The 21,042-nt window shown below is 39.5% G+C and overlaps 1 protein-coding gene across 2 annotated transcripts in view; it reads right to left on the bottom strand.

Moving 5' to 3' along the window:
- The window catches only part of Ctnna2 (catenin alpha 2), a 1,097,293-nt gene that overhangs the window by 730,767 nt on the left and 345,484 nt on the right, over positions 1-21,042 (bottom strand). For both annotated transcript variants that reach the window (XM_048416544.3, XM_048416545.3), the window contains exon 7: positions 11,188-11,391. In XM_048416544.3, the coding sequence (XP_048272501.1) occupies positions 11,188-11,391 (204 nt within the window). The remainder of the gene's footprint in view (positions 1-11,187; positions 11,392-21,042) is intronic.

Raw genomic sequence — 21,042 nt, 5'->3', positions numbered from 1 at the left:
AAAATGATGGTTTTATATATATACTTGTGACACCTGTAATCTTATCAGGTAGGAGCCTGAGGTAAAAGGATCAGTGGTTCAAGTCCAACCTTGTTAACACATCATGTTCGAGAGCAGCCTGAGCTATACGGCCATGCCTCAAACAGTGAAGACAACACAGTTACTGGTGTCATTTCAAGACCTTTTGGAAAGCTCTGGTGAATCCCTTCTCAAGGGTCTTAGGAAATCTCCAACTTAGAGAAGACCTGAGCATGTGAATGTGGAGCAAAAAGAAACCAAGCCGAGCCCATCTTATCTTATCCAATGTTTATCACCTGCTTGAGTAGGGAACAGGGAGAAATCACTATTCCAAAATACGAAACTTAATGTACTAAAAACATGGGCTTTGCTTCCCCTCTCCTCCTATTCTTGCTCCTCCTTCTAGTCTCACTATTATTTATTATTATTAGGAAAAATAAAGTGAAAGCCATTGTTCACTTTAGAGAACTATGTCTCTATATAGCCTTCTCTGTGCCAGTCTACATGGTCGCCATTCTGGGGATTCGGAACTATATCCTGTTCCTCTTCATAAGGGAAAAGTTCCGACAGCGGAATGGAGAGTAATAACTCACAGAGGAGATGTCATTTGGAATGTGGCACGTATAACTATCAAATTAAATATACCGATGCAATCAAGTGAACATATTCAAGCTAAACTTTAGAAGCAAAGGAGCCATCGTCACCAGGTTTTCAAAAGAACATTGCAATCAAAGGGATACAAAGTGCAAAGTCACTGAGAGAGTTTATGTCCCTGGACACAGAGATGTTACCAGCAATGAAATATTTCTTAGGGTGTAATTATTTCCTAATTGAATCAAGAGAAATTCTATTCATTGTGGGACCAAGACACTGTCAGAGCCAAACAAAGAAGGCTTCAAAGCTTATCTCTGGAATAACCTACTGGGGAGTGAGAACTCCTTTTCCAGGCATGCTGTGTACTTTGAAAACCTAAAGGAAAGGCTTATCTAAGATCTTGTATTTGATAAAAGAATACAGCGTGCTGATCTCTCTGACAGTTTGTTGAGGTAAGGACTCTCATGAGAAGATCAATTGATAGATTGGGTTGTCCCAGCTGCCTTTGCGATGATGACCAAATCTGATGACTTGGCAGGCCAGGCTGTCAGCATGCCCTGTTCATTTACAAAGCTAAAGACAACTCCTGACTGTCCCATAATGCTTTGTGTTCTTTCTCATCATATTGATTGACCTTGTATGATTCAAGGACTCTCTGAGAGATTGATTTGTTCAGAAAAGAAACTAGCTAGAAGTCTGAGTAATTTTGATGTTGGATATATTTTTATCTCCACTTTATGCTTGAGTTGATCTTACTTTCTTTCTGTAAGCAGGAAGAGCTCCTTAAAGAAGCCACGGTTAGCTGAATGACACTGAGGCTTAGGGTTGCTAGTCTTAGCTCCCAAGAAGCATTCTGTGAGCATCGTCCTTCTGCAAGGCAGAGACTGGGAACTTTCGGTTACTGTGCTCCATCTCTTCCCTGGCACAGCCCTAAGGGAGTGAAGAGCCGTCTGCACACAGCTCACATCCCCCTCATCACAACTCACAATTATGCATTCTATGTATGCCCTGGAAATCTCATAATCTTTTGATCCTTTAACATATTTCCAAATGCTACCTTCACTTTCTTTAAAATACTTTATAATCATAATCTAGTAACTGCAGTCATTGTAGGTTTAATCTATAATTAGTCATTTAGGTCAGTTTTTATTCAGGATGGCTTGCTTGAATTTTAATGTAGAATCTAAACTAGGTTCTTTTTACCTTCAGTTCTGGAAATGCTTTGAGGTGGATTTTTAAATGGGTTTCTTGTTATTGGCAATTGATGGTGGCTGGGGGAGGGAGTAGCATTCTTCTTTGAGGATGAAGCCTCTGGTAGGCTCACTGTGCTCCAGTAGATGGGCCAACACTCATTTACATATGGGGAGTACTATTGTATTTAATAGATTTTTTTTTAAAAAAAACAAGGATGTGAAATTAGGAGAAAGAGGTGATGGGTGGAATATGTGGGAACTTGGGAGAGGAAATAGGATTTGTATATGATCGTGTTTTATTGCATACATGTATGAAATTCTCATAAAATGCAAACATAAAAAAACCTGAACTTTTTAAAAAGCGAAAATTGGAAAAAAATGAAACGAGAACTTCTGAGCAAAAGGCTATTGACTTCTACACGGTGTTTTGATCTTCTACAACAGAATGCTTTCAAAGTAAATTCTGGCTATAACTTGGCATGCTGGAATTATTCAACTTTAAGTCCTGAAAAAATATGACCAAGGGCTTATGTTAAATTCTTTAAGGAGGGATACTTTCTATTTTGCCTTTTAACAGATAAGACAGTATCTATTCTCATTTTTACTTTTTGGAATTATATTTTATTTTCTTAGATTATACTCAAATTCCATTACCATCTTGGGAACCAGGCTTTCTTCTATTAGAGTCCCCAGCAGGGACTCTAAATTCCGTGCCTTATTCTCAGCCTGTATGTCCCACTTGAAACTCAAGCATAGGATATGACAATTCCACAGAACCATGTTCACTTTATCATTTATCATTTCCCGTCTCATAGCAATTACCTTACACACCTGGAAGTCCATCTGCGTATTGAAAAGAATGTAGAGGAGCTTTACCTGGCCTATTGTTGGTAGAAAGAGGAAAATCACGAATGAGAAAAGCAACCAGAGAGAGGTTACTGAGGGTAGGAGTAAGAGGAAAAGACAGCAATGCTTGATCGGACACTTGCCTCAATGAAAAAAAAAAAATCAACTGGACATTTCTCAAGTCAGATAATCATTGGCTGCCTTAATTTATCATAGCAAAGACTGGGCCCTCATTCTTAAGACAATTTTGCTGTCCTCAATTCAAGAGCACTAGTCGGTGAGCATCCACTTTGGTCTCTATAGCAACAGATTCATTGCTAGATTCTTATCAATTACTAACAGATGCCAGTAAAGAGAAATGGTGTAACTTAGGTCTCTTGGCCTACTAAGGTGTTTGCCAAGCTTTTATAGATGTCTTGGAGTGGCCACTCTGATCTATCCAAAGTGAACCTAGATTTCAAACAAATTATAGCTTCTAACATATGCCTGCCAAATAGTTTTAATCCTAAGACCCAAGGCTTGTGTCAAAAACCTTCAGAGGTACAAAAGAAGACCTGCTAATAAAACATAACAAATTACCTCCATGTTTACATAGGATATCAGTCTATCTCGGTTGACCATAGCAAGTGTATTATCTTTACTCAGCTACTTCCGGAGGCCAACAGGACCACATTTCATCTCCTATTCAGCCATGTTGCCTATCGGAGTGACTGACTCTAAAGTTCTGTGCCTAACTTCTAAGTGTACAGAGGTCTGAGCCCTGTGTGTACCAGTTTATTTTCCAGGTCTTCCAGACAGCTGTCCACAAAAGTCTTATGATTTTAGAAGGGTTATCATCACATTCTTCCCTAGCCATGTCAATAATTATGATTGCCCCCATAATGGTCATTGAGATAGGAACACATAGCTCTGGGCATCTATAGCATGGGGAACAGAAAAGAAATAGATCTGAACTAGACACACCCACGGAGGCATTCTTTTTTGGCTGTTATCTCTTCTCTGGGATAGTCACAATAACCTTGATAACATGGGATTTATTATTTAAAGTTAATAAAACCAAATAAGAGCACGTGGAAGAAGACAGAAAATAAGTTTCCCTTGACACAGTGCCTTCTTTCTGGCCTCTTCTTATTCTATTTCCAAGTGCCTCCCAGATAATGTGAGTTCTGTTTTGGCCATTTTACTGCTGGGAAACCTGAGCTTTTGGATCTGTCTATCTTTCCTAAAATAGCTTCATAAGAAGACATAAAGCAGGTTTTGATTCCAGTTCTCTCAGATGCTAGGCAAGTACTTTACTAACCGAGCCACACCCTAGACAGGCCCTGCATCCACAAGCATTTGCAGTTCCTGGCTCTTGTGCTTGCCCTCCTATAGGAAGGGAATGAGGCAGAGCAACAGTTTCTAGTCAATGTTATCTTTCAAGTGGCACATTCTTTAGAATCTTTTCCTTCTTCTATGAGACCTGATATGGAACCCTGACATTGGACTTAACCATAATTGTATGGGTCCTCTTAGCTGCATGCAGATACAGAGGACATAATGGAAACCCATTTTTTTCAAATAAAACAAAATCATTTGTACACAATAAGATATTTAATACACAGAAAAATATATGCAAGGTAATTTCTAGGTGATGTTTTTCTGTTATGTATTTATTCATTTGAGGTGGAATTTCTTTCCCTTGGCTGTCCAGGTTGCCCTTGAACAGAAAATCCACATGCTTCATGTCTCCAAGTTGCTGGCATAGCAGGCGCATGCCACTACTGAATCTATCTTTACACACAAGATGTTAATAGGAAGGATGAGGCATGACTACAGCCTTGCATTCAAGGACAACCTAGAATCTCAGAGAAATTTCCATTTGTTTATGTGCAAAGGTTTGATTGCATGAAACTTCCCGGGAGTGAAAATTTTTCTAAACTTCAAGTCTATGTTCACACCTTTCCTAAATCTTTTATTTAGTCACGCTTTGGTTTTAAATCACACTATACTGCCCACACAAATAGGCTTCTATATTTATCTTTGTCAACACTCATCCCTATACTCATCGCTGTACCCAAAATGAATTGCTTCTAAGTAAGCTATAGCATAGTTATATAATAAAATAAAATAAAATAAAATACTATTCAGCCAGGAAGCATATGTTTAGAGAATATTTATTTACATGGAAACATGTTCACAAAATTTTGAGTAGAGAAAATAGATTACAGAATACCATATTTTTTAAAAAAATTCAAGACATAGTACAAGCTTGTATGTATTAGCACACTTCTGAAAGCTTGTAAACATCAAAAAGGCACACACTCAACTTTTAACAGTAACTGAATATAGGGAATAGCATGAAATCTTTTAATGTATATTTTATTGTTTATTCTTTATTCTTAACAATGATTGCATATGCATGTTATGCTACAAAGAACAAAACAAAATAATAACAATAGAAAGGCCACTATTTTCTGAGGTCTTATGTCCCTGGATATTACCTCACTTGCATGTCATACAATGTTGAGGAAGAAGGTTTTTTTTTCCTCTGTAGATGTGTAAAATGATGTATGTATAAATGACTTTTCAAGCAAATGTGGAGCTGTCAAGAGGACAAGAACGGAATGTTGAGGGGAAAGGAGGACAAGAAGAATTAAGATGGGGTACGGAAGGGAATACACTTACATAGAAGACATGGTTGTATGAAAATATGAAACCGAATAAATCAAACAACAAGGAAGTGTTTGTTTAAACTTGGCTATGTTTTTACCCCATGATCCGACTGCAAATGACCTTTATAGACCTCACTGCGATCATTTGAAATCTCCCAAGAGGCTCATGTATTTTAACACTACATACTCTTCTGTTATTAACGGAAGCTGTGGAATTTTCACAGGGTGGAGCCTTGATGGAGGAAGTTCATCCCTGGGTTTAGCTCGGTTGCCTCACTTCCTTTCCCTCTCTCTCTCTCTGCTTACTCTGTGTACACGAAATGGGATCTCTGCTCTCTGAGTGTCATGCCTTCCCTGCAGGTGGATTATGCTGCTCCTGAAGCTGTATGCTAAAACAAAACCAAACAAAAAACCTAAAAGAAACCCCTTTCCTCTATCTTGTTCTTTTGTCATGGACTGTTTTCACAGCAACTGCTATGCCCACTTACATTACATTCTAGTGCAAAGCTGCGGACATTGGGATAATGATGTCTCAGGCACTTAAGACAGATTTGTATCACCTCACAGCAGTGTTTTACTGTTTCCTAATCATCTGACTTTCAGTAGCAGTTATCACATTAAGGACATGGATCCACTTGGAGGCTTCTAAGGAGCTGAAAAAATCATGGATCCATGTATTTCATGTGTAATTTTATTTTAAAAAAATACAAATGAAAAGTACCTTACTAGTTTGACAAAATGCAGACCACCAAGGTCCTCTCCCAAAGGGATTTCTGCTCTATTGTGAAGATTCTTCTCTCTAACTGTATGAGTGCCTTCCTCTCTCTCTCTCTCTCTCTCTCTCTCTCTCTCTCTCTCTCTCTCTCTTTCTCTCTCTCTCTCTGAGTGTGTGTGTTTGTGTGTGTGTGTGTGTGTGTGTGTGTGTGTGTGCACTACTGAGTTTTGGCAGGCATGTGTGGAGGTCGGAGGTTGAATGTGGGGTGTCTACTGCCAGTCTGAATAAATTAGACTGTAGTGACCCCTTAGGATCCACCTGTCCCCCTCCAAGCCCCATGAAAGGGTAAGAGGCACATGTTGGCATAGGTCCCAGTGATTGTATGGGAAGCACTTTACCCACTAAGTCATCTCCCTAGCCCCATACTTAGCAGATAAAACATGTCATTAATTTAAAAAAAAATGTAGAAGGGGTGGAGAGAAGGCTTGGTCGTTAACAGTGCTTGCTGCTCAGTGCGGGAGGCTCACAGCCACTTGTAACTCCAGCTTCCTTCTGGCTTCTGTGCGCATCTGCACTCCAGTGCATGTGCACACATACAGACACACATACATCTGCATAAACAATAAAGTACTTATAACTAAGCAGTGAACGGCTACAGAACTGAACCAGGATGCAGTGCACACATGGTCCAGGCAATCACAGTCCGTATTCTCACCAAGGCCCATCAGTGAATTGTGCATGAAGAAGAAAACAGCTCAATGTCTCTCAGGGTTGCACTTCTACCGGTTTAGTACCTAGAATAAGGATTAAAGTTTTCTTATGGTTCTGAACTGTAGTTTAGTACTTAGGATGCATAGTTTATTTTTTTTCAGTCGTTTTTAAGAAAGAGAAGCATACTTAGGCGTTTTGGTGAGAGAATTTTGAAACACAATTTTTCTACTTAACTACCCATTCAAGTACAATTTGTCTAGCAAAGTATGCAGGTACTGCCAAGTGAGCTATTTACAAATTGCTACTACGTTGGAGTAAATCAAAATTTTCTGTGCAATTTAAATCAAATGAGGATTTCTGACATGTCTGTAAATGTTGATCATGATGTCCGATGTCTATTTTACATTTATATAGCAGACATAGTCTTCTCAGTAGCTATGCTGTGTGAAAGTTTTTTTATGAAAATCACAGTCGGAATGTGGACACTTTACTTTTCTTCCACTGCTGTCATCTGTCTAAGGAGGCCATGCTAACAAGGATTATGTCAGAGCCCAGGTTCTCTTGACCTTTCTTCCATCTTTCCAGTTATTACATCCCTATTACCTGTCCTGGATGCCTGGATCAAGGCACTCTCCGCTCTCCGATGTCCTCTGCTCCTATTAGCACGACAGAAATAGCCTGTGTAATGATACACAAGGCCCTGCGCAGACAGGTGCTTCCTCCCATCGCAGACATCCTGGTAGACCAGGTACCTGCGCATAAGCAAGGCCCTTGGCATCACTGCTTCTTCACCCTAATGTGCTCTCTGTCACCTCACCTCCAGAAGATCTTGGATCTGCCAACCTTTCGTGCTTCTGTATCCTCCATATTCAGAGCTCTCCCTCCCTCCTGTTTCTTGGGGTTCTCTGTTTTGATTTTGGGCTTATCACTAGATGAAATAGCTCTCACACGAAGTACTCATGCATGTGAAGTCCATCATCTCTCTCTGGAGCACAAGACCTGGTAAAGCTGGGGAAGCAGAGGGCTTGGTTCTGTTCACTTTTGCATTGCTAATGTGATGCTTGGCACAAAAGAGCAATTTGTACGTTTTTTGAATGAATGTAAGTTTCAGTGCATTATAAAATTCTTATCTGTAAAATACCATGTCCTCCTATGATGAAGCTCCTTTTTTCTGTCTCACAGAAAAGCTAACTTTAATAGATATTTGAAATTATTTTTAATATGTTTAATGAAGAAAAGTTAAGGCTTTCAAACTAAGATGCATAAAATAGCTTCCATTGGACAGCTATTGATTCCTTATCATTTGGAACGTGTTATAGTGCAGTTATTACATGGACAGCACCAATCCCAAGTTGCATGTTCAGACTATGCATCTTTTTGAAAAAGAGTCTCTACTCATTAAACCCCACATGTAAACTATAATGACAATCTGTCAAAGGGAGCACTGTGTTGAAGAACAGCTTCACTTATGGATGTTTCTGAAGTTGAAAAGACCAACATAAGGCCCTGCTAATTGAAAAATTTCCTAGGACCATTATGAACTCTTTACCCAATGCTGTCTGCTCTCAGATGTAAGCTTTTGTCTCTGGTGTCTTTGTACACAGGCTTTTCTCTTATCAGTTACTTTTTAAAGTGCACAATTTTTGCTGCATTTTCAAATCATACATGCACAAACCCATCAAATCACTTACATTTATGGAAACGTCTAGCAAACAATGATCAGAAGGAGCTTAATATGACCCAACTGGGCAAAGTACAACCTATGCCCCTTGCTTTCCTTCTATCAATTAGTGCCCACCAGTCCTCGGCAATATCCATCCACATTCCATACCATTTCCTAAGTCCAGTGTCTTAGAATTCTTTTGGATGCCAATGGGGTACTAGAAATTAAATCTTTATCTGGTACTAATCAGGATATTTTTGAAATTAAAAAATAACTGCTTCCCCAAGATTTCAATCTCTAATGATTTGGGTTCATGATTTCTTCATTTTAATGTCATTAACACATTAACAGAAAAATATGATGTGATAATTGATATATTTACTTCCACAGCTTATAGAATAGGAACAGTGCATAACTGGCAGGCATGATAGTAGAGTCAGCGTTTATTGCCACAGACGTTTAAAGTAAGACATGCTGTAATCCATCTCTTTAAGCAAGAAACGCTATATTAAAATAAGCATATTGATTTTATAGACATAGAAATAAAAATACTTTATAGGAACCATGGTAGCATTTTGACTGCATGAAGCTCTACCCTGAAATCATTAGTGTGATATTCAACAGAACAGCACACAGGTTCAAAAAGAACTCAAATGGAAAATGTTTTAAGTCGTCAATGTGAATAAGATTTAGACACTTGGAAATTTGAACATGATAACCTTCTATGTATTCTCTAACTATATAAGAAGCCAGAATTTTTACTATTTCTGAATCACAAGATTCTAATCAAATGAGTTCAATAAAATACAAAAGGCACTAAACTCTGCTAGTCCATATGAGTGTACACTGAAAAAAAATACAAACACATGCATGCATGCGTGCGTGCGTGCACACGTAAACACACATACACACACACACACACACAAAACCAAACAAGATCCCACCTAATTCAATAGTGCTCTATCGATAGATGACAAATGGAATTACATTTCACACCTTGATTACCTGTACTTTCATCACATCCCACAGTTTCTATTCATGGGAGCACACTTTATTCATATTTATTGATATTAAGACTTTAACCACCACTGTGTTTTTGTAACTCCCACTACCTTCTTTGTTGATAATTGTTCATCGATGGGAATCCTAGTGTTCTGTAATACAAAGCTAAATTCTGCAGTCACGTCATTAATCCCATGCTGTTCTGTTAAAAGCAACGGCAAGTAGAATTCTAGATCCTGTGAGTATCCTTTTCCCACAAATCTGTTATGCAAAGGATTTGCTCTGGGTGGGAGAGCTCTAGGTACTCTACAGAACATCCATGCAGTCAAATCACAGCATGTGCTGGTCAGAAAGGGTCCTATAGAGAAGTCCTCACAAATGCCTAGGTACCATAGCAGACATCCACAATATATTCTTTGCTGAAAATAGGCAAGTCTTCCAAATTCAATTCATCTGAAGGCTCTTGGAAAGGAACGTGATTTTTTTTTTATTTCTTCATTTATTCTTGACAGGGCACACACACATGTGGAGGTCAAAGGACAACTTTCAGAAGTAGTTCTCTCCTTCCACCATTTCGATCCTGGAGATCCAATTCAGGTCTCTAGACTAGGTTGCAAGAATCTTTAACTGCTGAGTCATCTCAATGGCCCAGGAAACAAATCTGGCAATTTAGTTTCTGGGCTGTTCCCACTATACTTCTTTTTGCTTTTCAAATGACAGAAAAAGTCTGGCTATTTGCTTGAAGTTTATACTGTTGATTTAGTAAGCTGCCTGGGTTTACTTAAATAGGAGTTACTGGTTGCGGGGGGAGGGGGATAGTGTGGGGTGGGACCAGGGGCGGAGGGAAGGTAACTCTGTCTCAGCATTGTCTAGGAGTGTCGCACCATAGTACAAAGCTGTCAGAGATTTCTCACCATCCCTGTTAGCATTCCTCAGTACCATAAAGGACTTTCGGACAACACAGTATACACCAAGCCCTGACTTGATTGACAGGTTTTTTTTTCCCAACTTGTACTTGATTGTCTCAGAGACAAGAATCCTGCACAGAGGGAACAATGCTCATTCATAAATGCAAACTCTGGGGCACTTATCTAAAGCAGTGCAGGAAATGAACACAACTATAATTTAGTGCCTTTCAAAGCAAAGAGTATGGATTCAGTCACCTTGCATTTTACATGTACACACAAGCACACATCACAATTTACAAGAAGTAGAGAGAATGGTTGTTGTCTGCCATCAACAGTGAGACTCCCATGACACTTATTGGAAAGGCACTCATAAGAATTGCTACTTGCAGAATAGGGCTAATAAATTCTTCCAAGTTTGTGGGCAGCTAGAACTTTTCCACTTTGTTGGACCAGCATGAACACTTTAAAACTTGCTGTGCTTATTAATGCCTTTCAGGGCTGAATATTAGCATCTATTGCTATTCTTAGCTTTGAAAATGTACTTTTTGAAGGACCAATTGGCACAGCCTCCTTTGTTCCTATCAATCATCCACCTTCACCAACTGAAATCCTACTTAAATCAAATTGCAACCATTGAAATGACCAAGACGACGCCACTCAAACAACAGAGTTTCTGAGATTTTACACTCCACTCAATTCTTCCATCTTGAACATGCACTTAGAAACGTAATGAGAACACAGGCTTCCCCAAAGCAGTTCTTTGGCAAACTCTTACTCTCCATCAGAAAACAACCTGTCCTCTTTTCCTTCTATGACTGATTTCAACACAAGAGTGAAAGGCGCAATCCACGGAGTAGAGAAGGGCCCGGAGGCCTGCACTTACGTTATTCATGTATTCGCTTAGCAGGTCCTGGAGTGCCTGGCGCACCGCATTGCACTCGGCCACAATACGCTCGCGACGGTCATCACGCGTGCAGGATGAGTCTGCCATGAGGGCAGCTCCACTGATGATGCTCTCCAGTCTTTCTTCCAGCGATGGCCGGAACCTGGCCTCGCTGAACGTCATGGGGTCCAGGATGATCTTATTCTGAAGGGATCAGAAGAGAAAAGTGAACAGGAGAGAGACAGTTGCCTCAGACACTCTTCTGCATGAAATTATCAGAAGGTAAGACAAGACAGCCCTCCCCGGACGAGAAACCAGGATACTGAGACGAATTCTGAAACATTTTTGAGAAAGTTTGGTTTTCCCCCTAAATGTAATCTACAGATTGAGAGCAGCAAGTCCTATTTGAAGAATGTGTTCTTGGTGAAGGCCATCTGTGGGCAGGCATTTTCACATGAGATACTGACACTGGCGTCCTGGCCTTCAAGGAAAGCACAATGTAACAAGCTGAGGAAATAGGAAGATTTGAAAGCTAAGACATGATTTGTAATCAAATTGTACGTTAGGCGTACACAGAACACCTCCCAGAGGAAAACCAGAGTCGCAGCTGTCCTTAGATCCCCAAGCAAAAGGCATCCAAAAAGTTAATTTCCTACTAGGAATTAACACCTTTTATGTTAAATCTAGGTTTTACAAAATATGACCAGGAATGTATGCACCTTTGTGAGTTCCTTTGCAATTGCTAGTTTTTCTATCAGACAATCTCCTTCCAGTTCACTCTCTCGGTTTCATGCTTAGAACTTAAGATGTAAGGTCTCAGCTGACTGCTTCACTCCCCATACCTACTTGTTGCCATATTTTTCTGCCATGGTAGAATCAACCCATAGCTGAAATCAGCTCTTTCTTCTATAAGTTACCTTGGTCATGATGTTTTATAGGAGAAATAGAAAAGTAACTAATATATTACTCATCAGAGAAGGCTCTGTTTGCAGAGGATGGAGGTTAATATGAAGACCTATAACTGTTCAAAGTGCAGAGCTTTATGTGTAGGGCTGAGTCCCCAAATACTGAAATAGGATAGCTATATCACATCTACAACACACACATTGGGGGGGGGCGAGAGAGAGAGAGAGAGAGAGAGAGAGAGAGAGAGAGAGAGAGAGAGAGAGAGAGAGCGCACAGAGCTTTCAGGGAACAACACCGAAGTGGGAACAGAAACATTCTCACAGCCAGAGAACAGAGAAGACTGTTGACATATAGTGTCTGCTGGACATGATAACGCACATGCATTTTTGAATTCACAGCAGCTTTGGCAGCCTGAACATGATTTGCAAAAGACCCAGCTAGCCAACATTCTAGTATGGATAGGAGAGGGGCTCGTGAGGGGCTCCAATGCATACTTGAGGAGGTATTGGCAGCTGATGATGTCTAGGTGAAGGAAAGTCAGTTATTTTTAGGGTTGTAGATCTGGTTGGTTTTCTATGCTCAAGTGGATGGTTCTTTTGAGTTTATATACACAGAACTACTGTGATCAGTGGGTTATAAAAAATTTTTAAAAAGTGGTAGATGAACAAGAAGTGGACAGGAAGTTGGGAGGAGATCGTGTGAGAAGAAAGGGTTCAGAAGATGAGGAAGAGCAAGGGGAAGACATAATCAAAGTACATTGTATACATGCATGGAATTCTTAAAGATTAAATAAATTCAAAACATATTAACAGTAGAGAGAGAGATCTGCTTTCAAGAATCTTAAGGTCTTGAATGGTCAATAAAGACAGACTCTCAGTTACAGAGGAAGAGCAGACCAGACTTTAAATCCACATGAATTCTAGATTTTCCAGAAAATTGCTGTTTATCAAAGTTTTTCTTTCTTAATGCCTGAAGTCTGTAAATGAGAAACAGACACTCTGCTTTTAGCAAAGTGGTCTTCATATCTATATTTTCTTCTAGTTTATGAAAGTTATAGGAAAGAAATGTTTACAATTCCCACATGTGCTCCTTGGGATCTGCCCACCATGTTACACAGCATTAGTTGTCATGGTCCAAACGGTGACAGAAGTCATGGGGAGGTCCTGGAAGAGCCTATGGCTCATTGTAGTTCACCTTTACAAAACAAAGTTCCAGAAGGAACCTGACAGTGGAGACAGATGTTTCTGTTCTGCCTTGCCTGTGTCTTTGTACTAGTGCTGTGTCCACAGTCAAACCCTCCTCTCTCCTTTCTTCTCCCCTCTCTTCTCCTCCACTCCTTCTCCCTCTCCCCTTCTTCTCTGACTCTCTGTTGTGGAATAAAATATGTAATTAGGAAGTAAAAGACCTGACATTACAATTAAAGGAATACCTGATCAAAACAAAATTAATTCTCTACGTTCCTTATAAAGATTAGTGACTGATTTTCAAAGACCTACTTTATAAAAAGTCATATTAATAAACACTACTATAGAATTTATTTGTTCTTGGCCTAGGACAGAGCTTTATCTTTTCTTTCCACGAAAAATCTCAAGAAGTGTCAGTTTTATGGAAATTTGCTGAGGCAAAACTTGAACTTCTCGAAAAACTGTCAAGTAGTTTCTCCTCAGCACAAGGAGAGTGTTGTGCTCCATTTGAACACTGACTCCTAAAGTATTTCCTAGGGGACACTTACCTCAAAGACACAATCTACCAATGCAAAAATAAGGTGATGTGGCCAAGAGTGTTTTGAAAATACTGCCTGGCTCACAGCAAATTATCTGAAATGCTCTGAAGAGTCCTGCATTATCAGAACCTGTTCAATGCAGTATTTTCAAAACCTACTTGAGCACAGAGAAAGCACCCTTTAAAACATGTACAGAGGAACTGAAGAGATGGCTCAGAGGCTAAGAGTGCATGCTGCTCTCAGAGATGATCAGATTTTGGTTCCTAACTCCCCCACCAAGACCTCTCAATGCCATCTGCATCTCCAGTTCCAGAGGATCTGACACTTCTGGCCTCCGTGGGTATCCACACTCATGTGCACATACCTGTGTATGTCCACATACACATAAACATAGTCCAAAATAAGACAAATCTCTTTTGTACAAACATATAACAATTTCTGAGAACCTACAGGAAACAGCTGGGTAACACAGGAAGGTGGACTTTGCACTGTGAGCTGACTGTGTGCCCTACCTCTCTCAGCGCACGGCTGTTATGAGAGCGATGCTAAAGAACACTGAACCTGACAAACTCTGCATACAAGTTACACCATCCATTACTTTACTAATGGAATTATTCATTATTTATAGATCACAGGGGGGAAGCTTTGAAAAACAATCTCCCTGAAAACGAAAGAATAAATTTATAACCTTCTAATCTATACACAAGGTGCCAATGGGAATCATTGAAGTTGTGGATGAGAATGGCTGATGGGTAAAGCCACTCAGGGGAGAAAGGCATAAAGCACGTGTGTGTGTGTGTGTGTGTGTGTGTGTGAGAGAGAGAGAGAGAGAGAGAGAGACAGACAGACAGACAGACAGACAGAGAGACTGTGAATGTAAGTATGTGTGTGCATGTGTCTGTATGTGTGTTCATGTGTGTATGTGCGCATAGAATAGGGTTATACTCATATCTCTGTGTTTCTGAAGGGTGGAAATTGCTTGCATGTATAGATAAAGAATGGCATAAGGTCTGTGTGAGAATAGGAACATGAATATACAAGTAGAAGGTGCTCTCTCCTTGTGTGAATGTGCTCAGAAGTATATATGGGGTAGCCAATACATTCTCTCCCTCCTTCCCTCCCTCCCTCCCTCCCTCTCTCTCTCTCTCTCTCTCTCTCTCTCTCTCTCTCTCTCTGTGTGTGTGTGTGTGTGTGTGTGTGTGTGTGTGTGTTTGTGTGTATACATCTACGATTTTTTTTGCTGAGTAAGTACAGGTTTCATAAGCTAATACAGACAGGTATGTATGTGTTTAAGTTCAGACAACTGAAAAAAAATCTTACGCAGGCTCTAGAATGTGGGAAAAATAACAACTAAGATACAAAACCAAAAATAGAGCTAAATGAGTTTACAGGCTCAGAAGCTTAAGGATAAGAATCTTTCTACATCTCCAAAACAAATAAATAAACAAAAAACCCCACTGGAGGTGAGTTATGAAAGAGAAACTCCCTGAGGATGAAAGAAGATAGACACACGAAACATTATTTGGAAGACATATAGGAACGGGGGAAAATGGGAGGGAGGGAGGGAGGGAGGGAGGGAGGGAGGGAGGGAGGGAGGGAGGGAGGGAGGGAGGGAGGGAAGATCTAAGTAAGCTATCTTTCCTAAAACACATCCCCATTCTTTATGCTCAGCAAAAACATCCCCGAAACCTCTCTTCTACACTGCTGCTCAGTCACTCCCACTGTTCTGTGAGGCTGCCCTCCCACTACAGGAAGGATCTGTTTTCTCTTCATCCTCCAGACTCTCCCATTGTCCTCCAGGATTCTGTTCCCCTTCCTTCCTCTTAGGCCCAATGGGCAAAATGCCACCACCAAACAGTAACAGGGCCAGCCCAAGGCTACTTTCTGTCCATTTAAAGCTAAGATGTGCTCCCATGAGAGGATTTTCATCTATTTCTCATTGTAAATGAAAAATCGTGTCTGCATTCTTCAAGTTTTTTCCCTGTTTGATTTCCTAGTGCTTTCTAGTATTTTCAGGCTTTTTCATATGAAACAACTGTGGGCTGTATCTCTTACTTTATCTTTATAAATTCTTAAACTCAGTTTAATATCTTTCTATATTGCTTTTCTTTCATTCTGATTATTTGACTTGCTTAGAATCTTTGATTAGTCTCTTTTAAAAATGAGTGTTCTCAGCGGTGTGGTGGTGCATGCCTTGGATTCAAGAATTGGAAGGCAGAGAGAGGCAGCCTTTTCAGTTTTTCTTGTCTTACTGCCCTGAATAAGACTCCAGAGACCACTTGAAATAGAAATAGGAAGAATGGACCTTTCTGATGTTAATGGGAATGCTTTAAGGTTTTCCTCCATTAAATGAGAAGTAATGAGTAATGCTAGGGGAAGGAGAATCATTTGTTTGGACAGACACAGCTACTGGTAGACTCTCATAGTCCAGTAGATGGATCCATACTCATGCATATGGTCAACACTACATGGAGTTAGTGGGTTACTTTCAAAAGAGAAATGCTCAAAAGCCTTTCTGCAATCCTGGGAATGGCGATGAGTTTTGTCTTAGTAGTCAGGAGACTCCTTGTGCAAAGTAAATAGGAAGAAAAATCTTTGCATCATGTTTAAGCTTCCTGAAATTCAGCTACTAGTGTCATGCAGAGAATATTTGAGTCACCTCAAATATATAGAATTTACAAAATGTCAAAAAAGACAATAAAAAACATTTGCTGATATGAAGAATTGACATATTTAATAATTGGCATATCCCAATTAAATTTTTTGGCACGGAAAAAGATAAACGGAAGTGGTCAGACCTTCCTGTGGATCCTTTTCTTGTTCGTGATCCACTGTCAAATAAACGTGTAGTTTTACTGCCTTCACAAATCAAGGTAGCAAGTGAAGGAATAATGAATTGTGATGTTCTCACTCATAAACACCAGCTATTTACCACCTGCTGTCCAGCATAGCTATTCCAAGTGGAATGGGCACAAGAAAAGAAGAAATGTCAACACGCCCTCACAGTTATTCACTTGTCATTATTTTAAAGATTCAAAACCCTAAATTCGGGGGCTGGAGAGATGGCTCAGTGGTTAAGAGTACTGACTGTTCTTCCAGAGGACCCGGGTTCAATTCCCAGCACCCACATGGCAGCTCACAACTGTCTGAAGATCCAGTTGCAGGGGGTCTGACACCTTCACACCAATGCACATAAAATAAAGTTAAAAAAAAAAAAGTAAAACTGGGGACTTTCTAAAAAAAAAAAAAAAAAAAAAAAAAAACCTAAATTCCTCACAGAAGAACTTCATATCACTCAACCACACTCTTATAAAGAAATATGTCCTTTGACACAGAGTCACAGAAACATGGAAGCCCCAAACTCCTCCTAACAATGCACATTCATGCTCAAAAATATTTTTGCCAATGGTTTCTTGGAAATAAGAGAAATGTATGCTTATTTTTGGGTCGTAATATGCAATTTTTATCTCTACATCTCTGTTTGTATTTGAAGACTTAAATATTCTAGTTTGTCCTGCTTTGGGTATATGGAACTGGGCAGGTTTTGAGGCTCAGGGCATCCTTTCTTCTTCTCCACAGTATACAATTCAAGCCCTTATGTTTTTGGTATTTGAAGACGGTACTTCAGAGCTATATCATGCCTTTGCTTCAGTGAAATTTGACTATTTGAGCATAGCAACAGAGAGACCTAAGCAGAAGTTTAGATATTAGATACAGGTTTCCTGCTGTTCTGGTCTTTCAAAGATTGCCTAGGTCACGACAATCATGGAGACTCCAGTGAGATCAAGGTCTTGGAAAGTATTTGATTGTGTATTGAGTTATTTCCTGACATAGATACAAGCCATGGCAAAATTAACATCATCTAAAAATCTGACAGTCCTTTGAAGTACATGACTAACAACCCTCAGTCAGCTTCTCCCTGTTTTGTTACAATGGCTATAAAAAGACAAAAACAATTCTAAAGAGGAAGTTTGATAACATTGAGAGCTGAAAGTGAAAATCCCCTAGTGATAATGATTGATCCTTATTCTGGCATGAATACTTTAAATAGTTCTTTTAAAGATAGAAATTTGAGATAAAAGCACAAATCAAATTTGATATACTAAGTTAACTGAGGTGTCCAAATCAAAACAATATTATTTGCTCAGTTTTAAACATTCTCCTTGTGGTATGTCATAATTAGTATAAGTACATCTCCATCTTTTGCTATTCTGTGCCAAGCTCCCTCAGTGTGAATCTATATCTTTACATGAAAAGTTTCTCTTGACCTAATTGGAGTAACATTTGGGATGAAAAATAATGAGTTTAAATCATGCATTTTATGAAGTTGCAGAAAAACTATGAACAGCATCTTAGATTTGCCTTAAATTTATAAAATTACAAATTGCCATATTGATACCGTACTCTTTCTTCTGAGGCATATACTTAAAAACAAATTATGGCACTTACCTACTTAAGATATTATTTGTAATTGCACAGTTCAGTTTTTAATTGGAAATAAATGACAAAGATAATGACTTGGTAATTAAAGAATATTTTTATCCACGTTTGATTCTTTTCAAAAGACCTACCTATGCCCACATTAATTTCATGTTAGAGAAGGCAAGGAGACTCTGGACAACAGTTACTTGTCAGAGATAAGGAATACACTGGGTGAAGGCCTTAGGCTCTGACCACACTACCTGAATTATGAAACATGATGGAAGCCAGTTGTACTTTTTGTAACTGATCATGGGCATGTAGTGGATTACCATGGTGTCTTGAGCACATTTTAAAGCTCTGGATGAAGACAGTTTTACAGCTAATCCTAGCAAAGCAAGATTGGATTAAGAATCCTGTGATTCCATGAACAAGGTGTATGCTAACTCAGGACAGAAAATATCAAAGGATGGAGATGTGGTGAACAGGGAGGGCCCCTCAACTTTTGCTACCAATAGATAACTACCTGTAGAGGGAGAGTAGGTTTTCTATAAGGGTGTGGCCTCTGAAGGGTTGACCATGCTCCGGTGGATGACCACACACCCAGGAATATATGGGCAGCACCAACTGTACTTGATGGAATAATGAAAGGAGGACAGACATAAGTTGTGTCGGTGAGGAAGGGGTCTTGGGTCTGAGAGGAGTGAGAGATAGTGATGAAAATGATCAAAAGACACTGCACAAAATTCTGGGAGAAAATGTACTATTTAAAAACAACAACAACAAAAAGATACTGATCTCCACTCTGTGGATTGATCAGCCGGTGTCCACATGTACTTCATCAGATCAAGTCTTGTGAGCTTTATAAAGAGGAAATGGTTTTGGTCTTTGGCTAGGAAAGTGGTCATCTGACCTCCTCTCCTTCAACTGTCCACACTCCTGACCATCTTTCTTACTTAGTCTCATTCTCTGGTCTCTGTGTTCTTACCACAATTTACTCCCCAATTCCTACTGTAAACCTCCCTGTGTATCACACGAGTCCTTGGTGGTGGTGGGGCTTCAGACCGCCTTGAACTCCCATTACTTGAACTTCCCCAACCTGCTGCAGAAAGCAGACAGACCTCAAGATCTTTCTTTGTATCCTTTGTAGTTTTCTAAGAATTCTAAGAACTCAACCACTCCCATTCCTAAGTCAATACCTGCTTGGAGAGACACAAAGGTCCATGTCCAGCTCTGAACCTCTTGAGATACCAACTTCCACTCACACCAGTCACTAGTCGTTATTGTAGATTGACCTACCATCATCTCCAGAGCAGTGTAGCAAAGCTTACTAACATCCAAGTCCATAATTTCTTGGAAAGGAGAAAAGAACCCATGATCTCAGTTCAGGGCCCTAGAGTGCTCGTGTGGATCTAGAAACAGTGAGAAAGTCTCAACATATGAAGTAAGTAGTGCTCAACAGCACAGATGCTTCCAGAATGTTACATTGTACAAACTAAAGAAGGTTTTCCATTTCCAAAAAACCCTCATGTCAGGTCGTCGTCATCATCATCATCATCAATTATTATTTTACCAAAAGACAGACATCTGTGTGATCTAAAGCTAGAATACAGCTAGTTTCAGATGTTAAGAGTTGTGTGTACTAACAATGCCCATTGTAACCCTCAGATGGTTCCAATCTGAAAATATTAAGAAGCAGCCTATTTAAGAAGTGATCAGAGCCTTCTGGCTCCCTCACAGGTGACACAGTTTTTATAAAAGAGGTTTTATATGCACCACATTGTGTTTCCTTCCTACCTACTGCTGTGTGGAATGAAATGTTTCCCTCTTCATAGGATATAGTAATATGGGGCATCCTGTAGTCAGATGGCAGCTCTTACCACATAAAGAAACATGGCAGCATCTCATCTCAGACATCTTAGCCATTAGAACTGTGAGAAGAAACACTTGCGTCGCTCAAAATTTGATCAGTCTAGGGTATTCTACTGGAATTGTGACCAGGGCTTAAATGGCTTAAATATTGAGCACTCTGTTCAGTTTAGGTGAAAAGAGGGATGTTAGTCATATCTGTACATCTAACTTATTAAGACAATTAAATACATCTAAAATACTCCTTAAAAGATTATGCTGATACTGGGCACAACAAATACCAATGATCAAACAGCTTGAAATAGCTCTTTCTTCTCATGTTTCAGATTTCTGGGGTCACTCTACATTATACATTAACTTCATAATCAGGGTTCCAGAGCACCCTTCTTACTCTTCTAACTACTTGCTTTCTAACAAGTCATTCTTAAAATCTGTTTATCACCTGTATGTGGATGTTTTACACATATGTGAGCACATATGCATGGATGTATGTGTGTATGTCTGTACATACACATGACAGAGAGAGTCCATGTAAGAAATACCACCAAATAGGATGCTTTGCCTTCAATTTAGTATCTCCTGCAGTTTGCTGAAATTTTCCCGCATAAGAAAGTCATGACTTTATGCTGATGAACTGAGTTAGGTTTTGAAAGTGAATACAATATATGCAGACAGATACAGATGGGTATTCAAAAATGTGCGTTTCAGTATGTTCTGGTGTCTGATGTGGCTCAGTGACCTTCAGATTTACAGTTAATGAAAAGTAGCCTGGTCTGATGATGGATGTAATTTCTGCTCACTGTGGGAGGGGAGTCTCCTGAAAGAGTCAGCTCCTCCTGTCAATAAACTTCAGTTATTGTGATTTATCTAGAAAGATGGATTACCTTAAATTTTCATAATGTTTGATCCTGACTCAACCAGAAAAAGAACTACTTTAA

This window comes from Myodes glareolus, chromosome 6 (assembly GCF_982192425.1).
Source record: "Myodes glareolus chromosome 6, mMyoGla1.1, whole genome shotgun sequence".
Classification (NCBI taxonomy): domain Eukaryota; kingdom Metazoa; phylum Chordata; class Mammalia; order Rodentia; family Cricetidae; genus Myodes; species Myodes glareolus.
The sequence above is the reverse complement of the archived record's forward strand: the minus strand, read 5'-3'. Positions and strand labels throughout refer to the sequence as shown.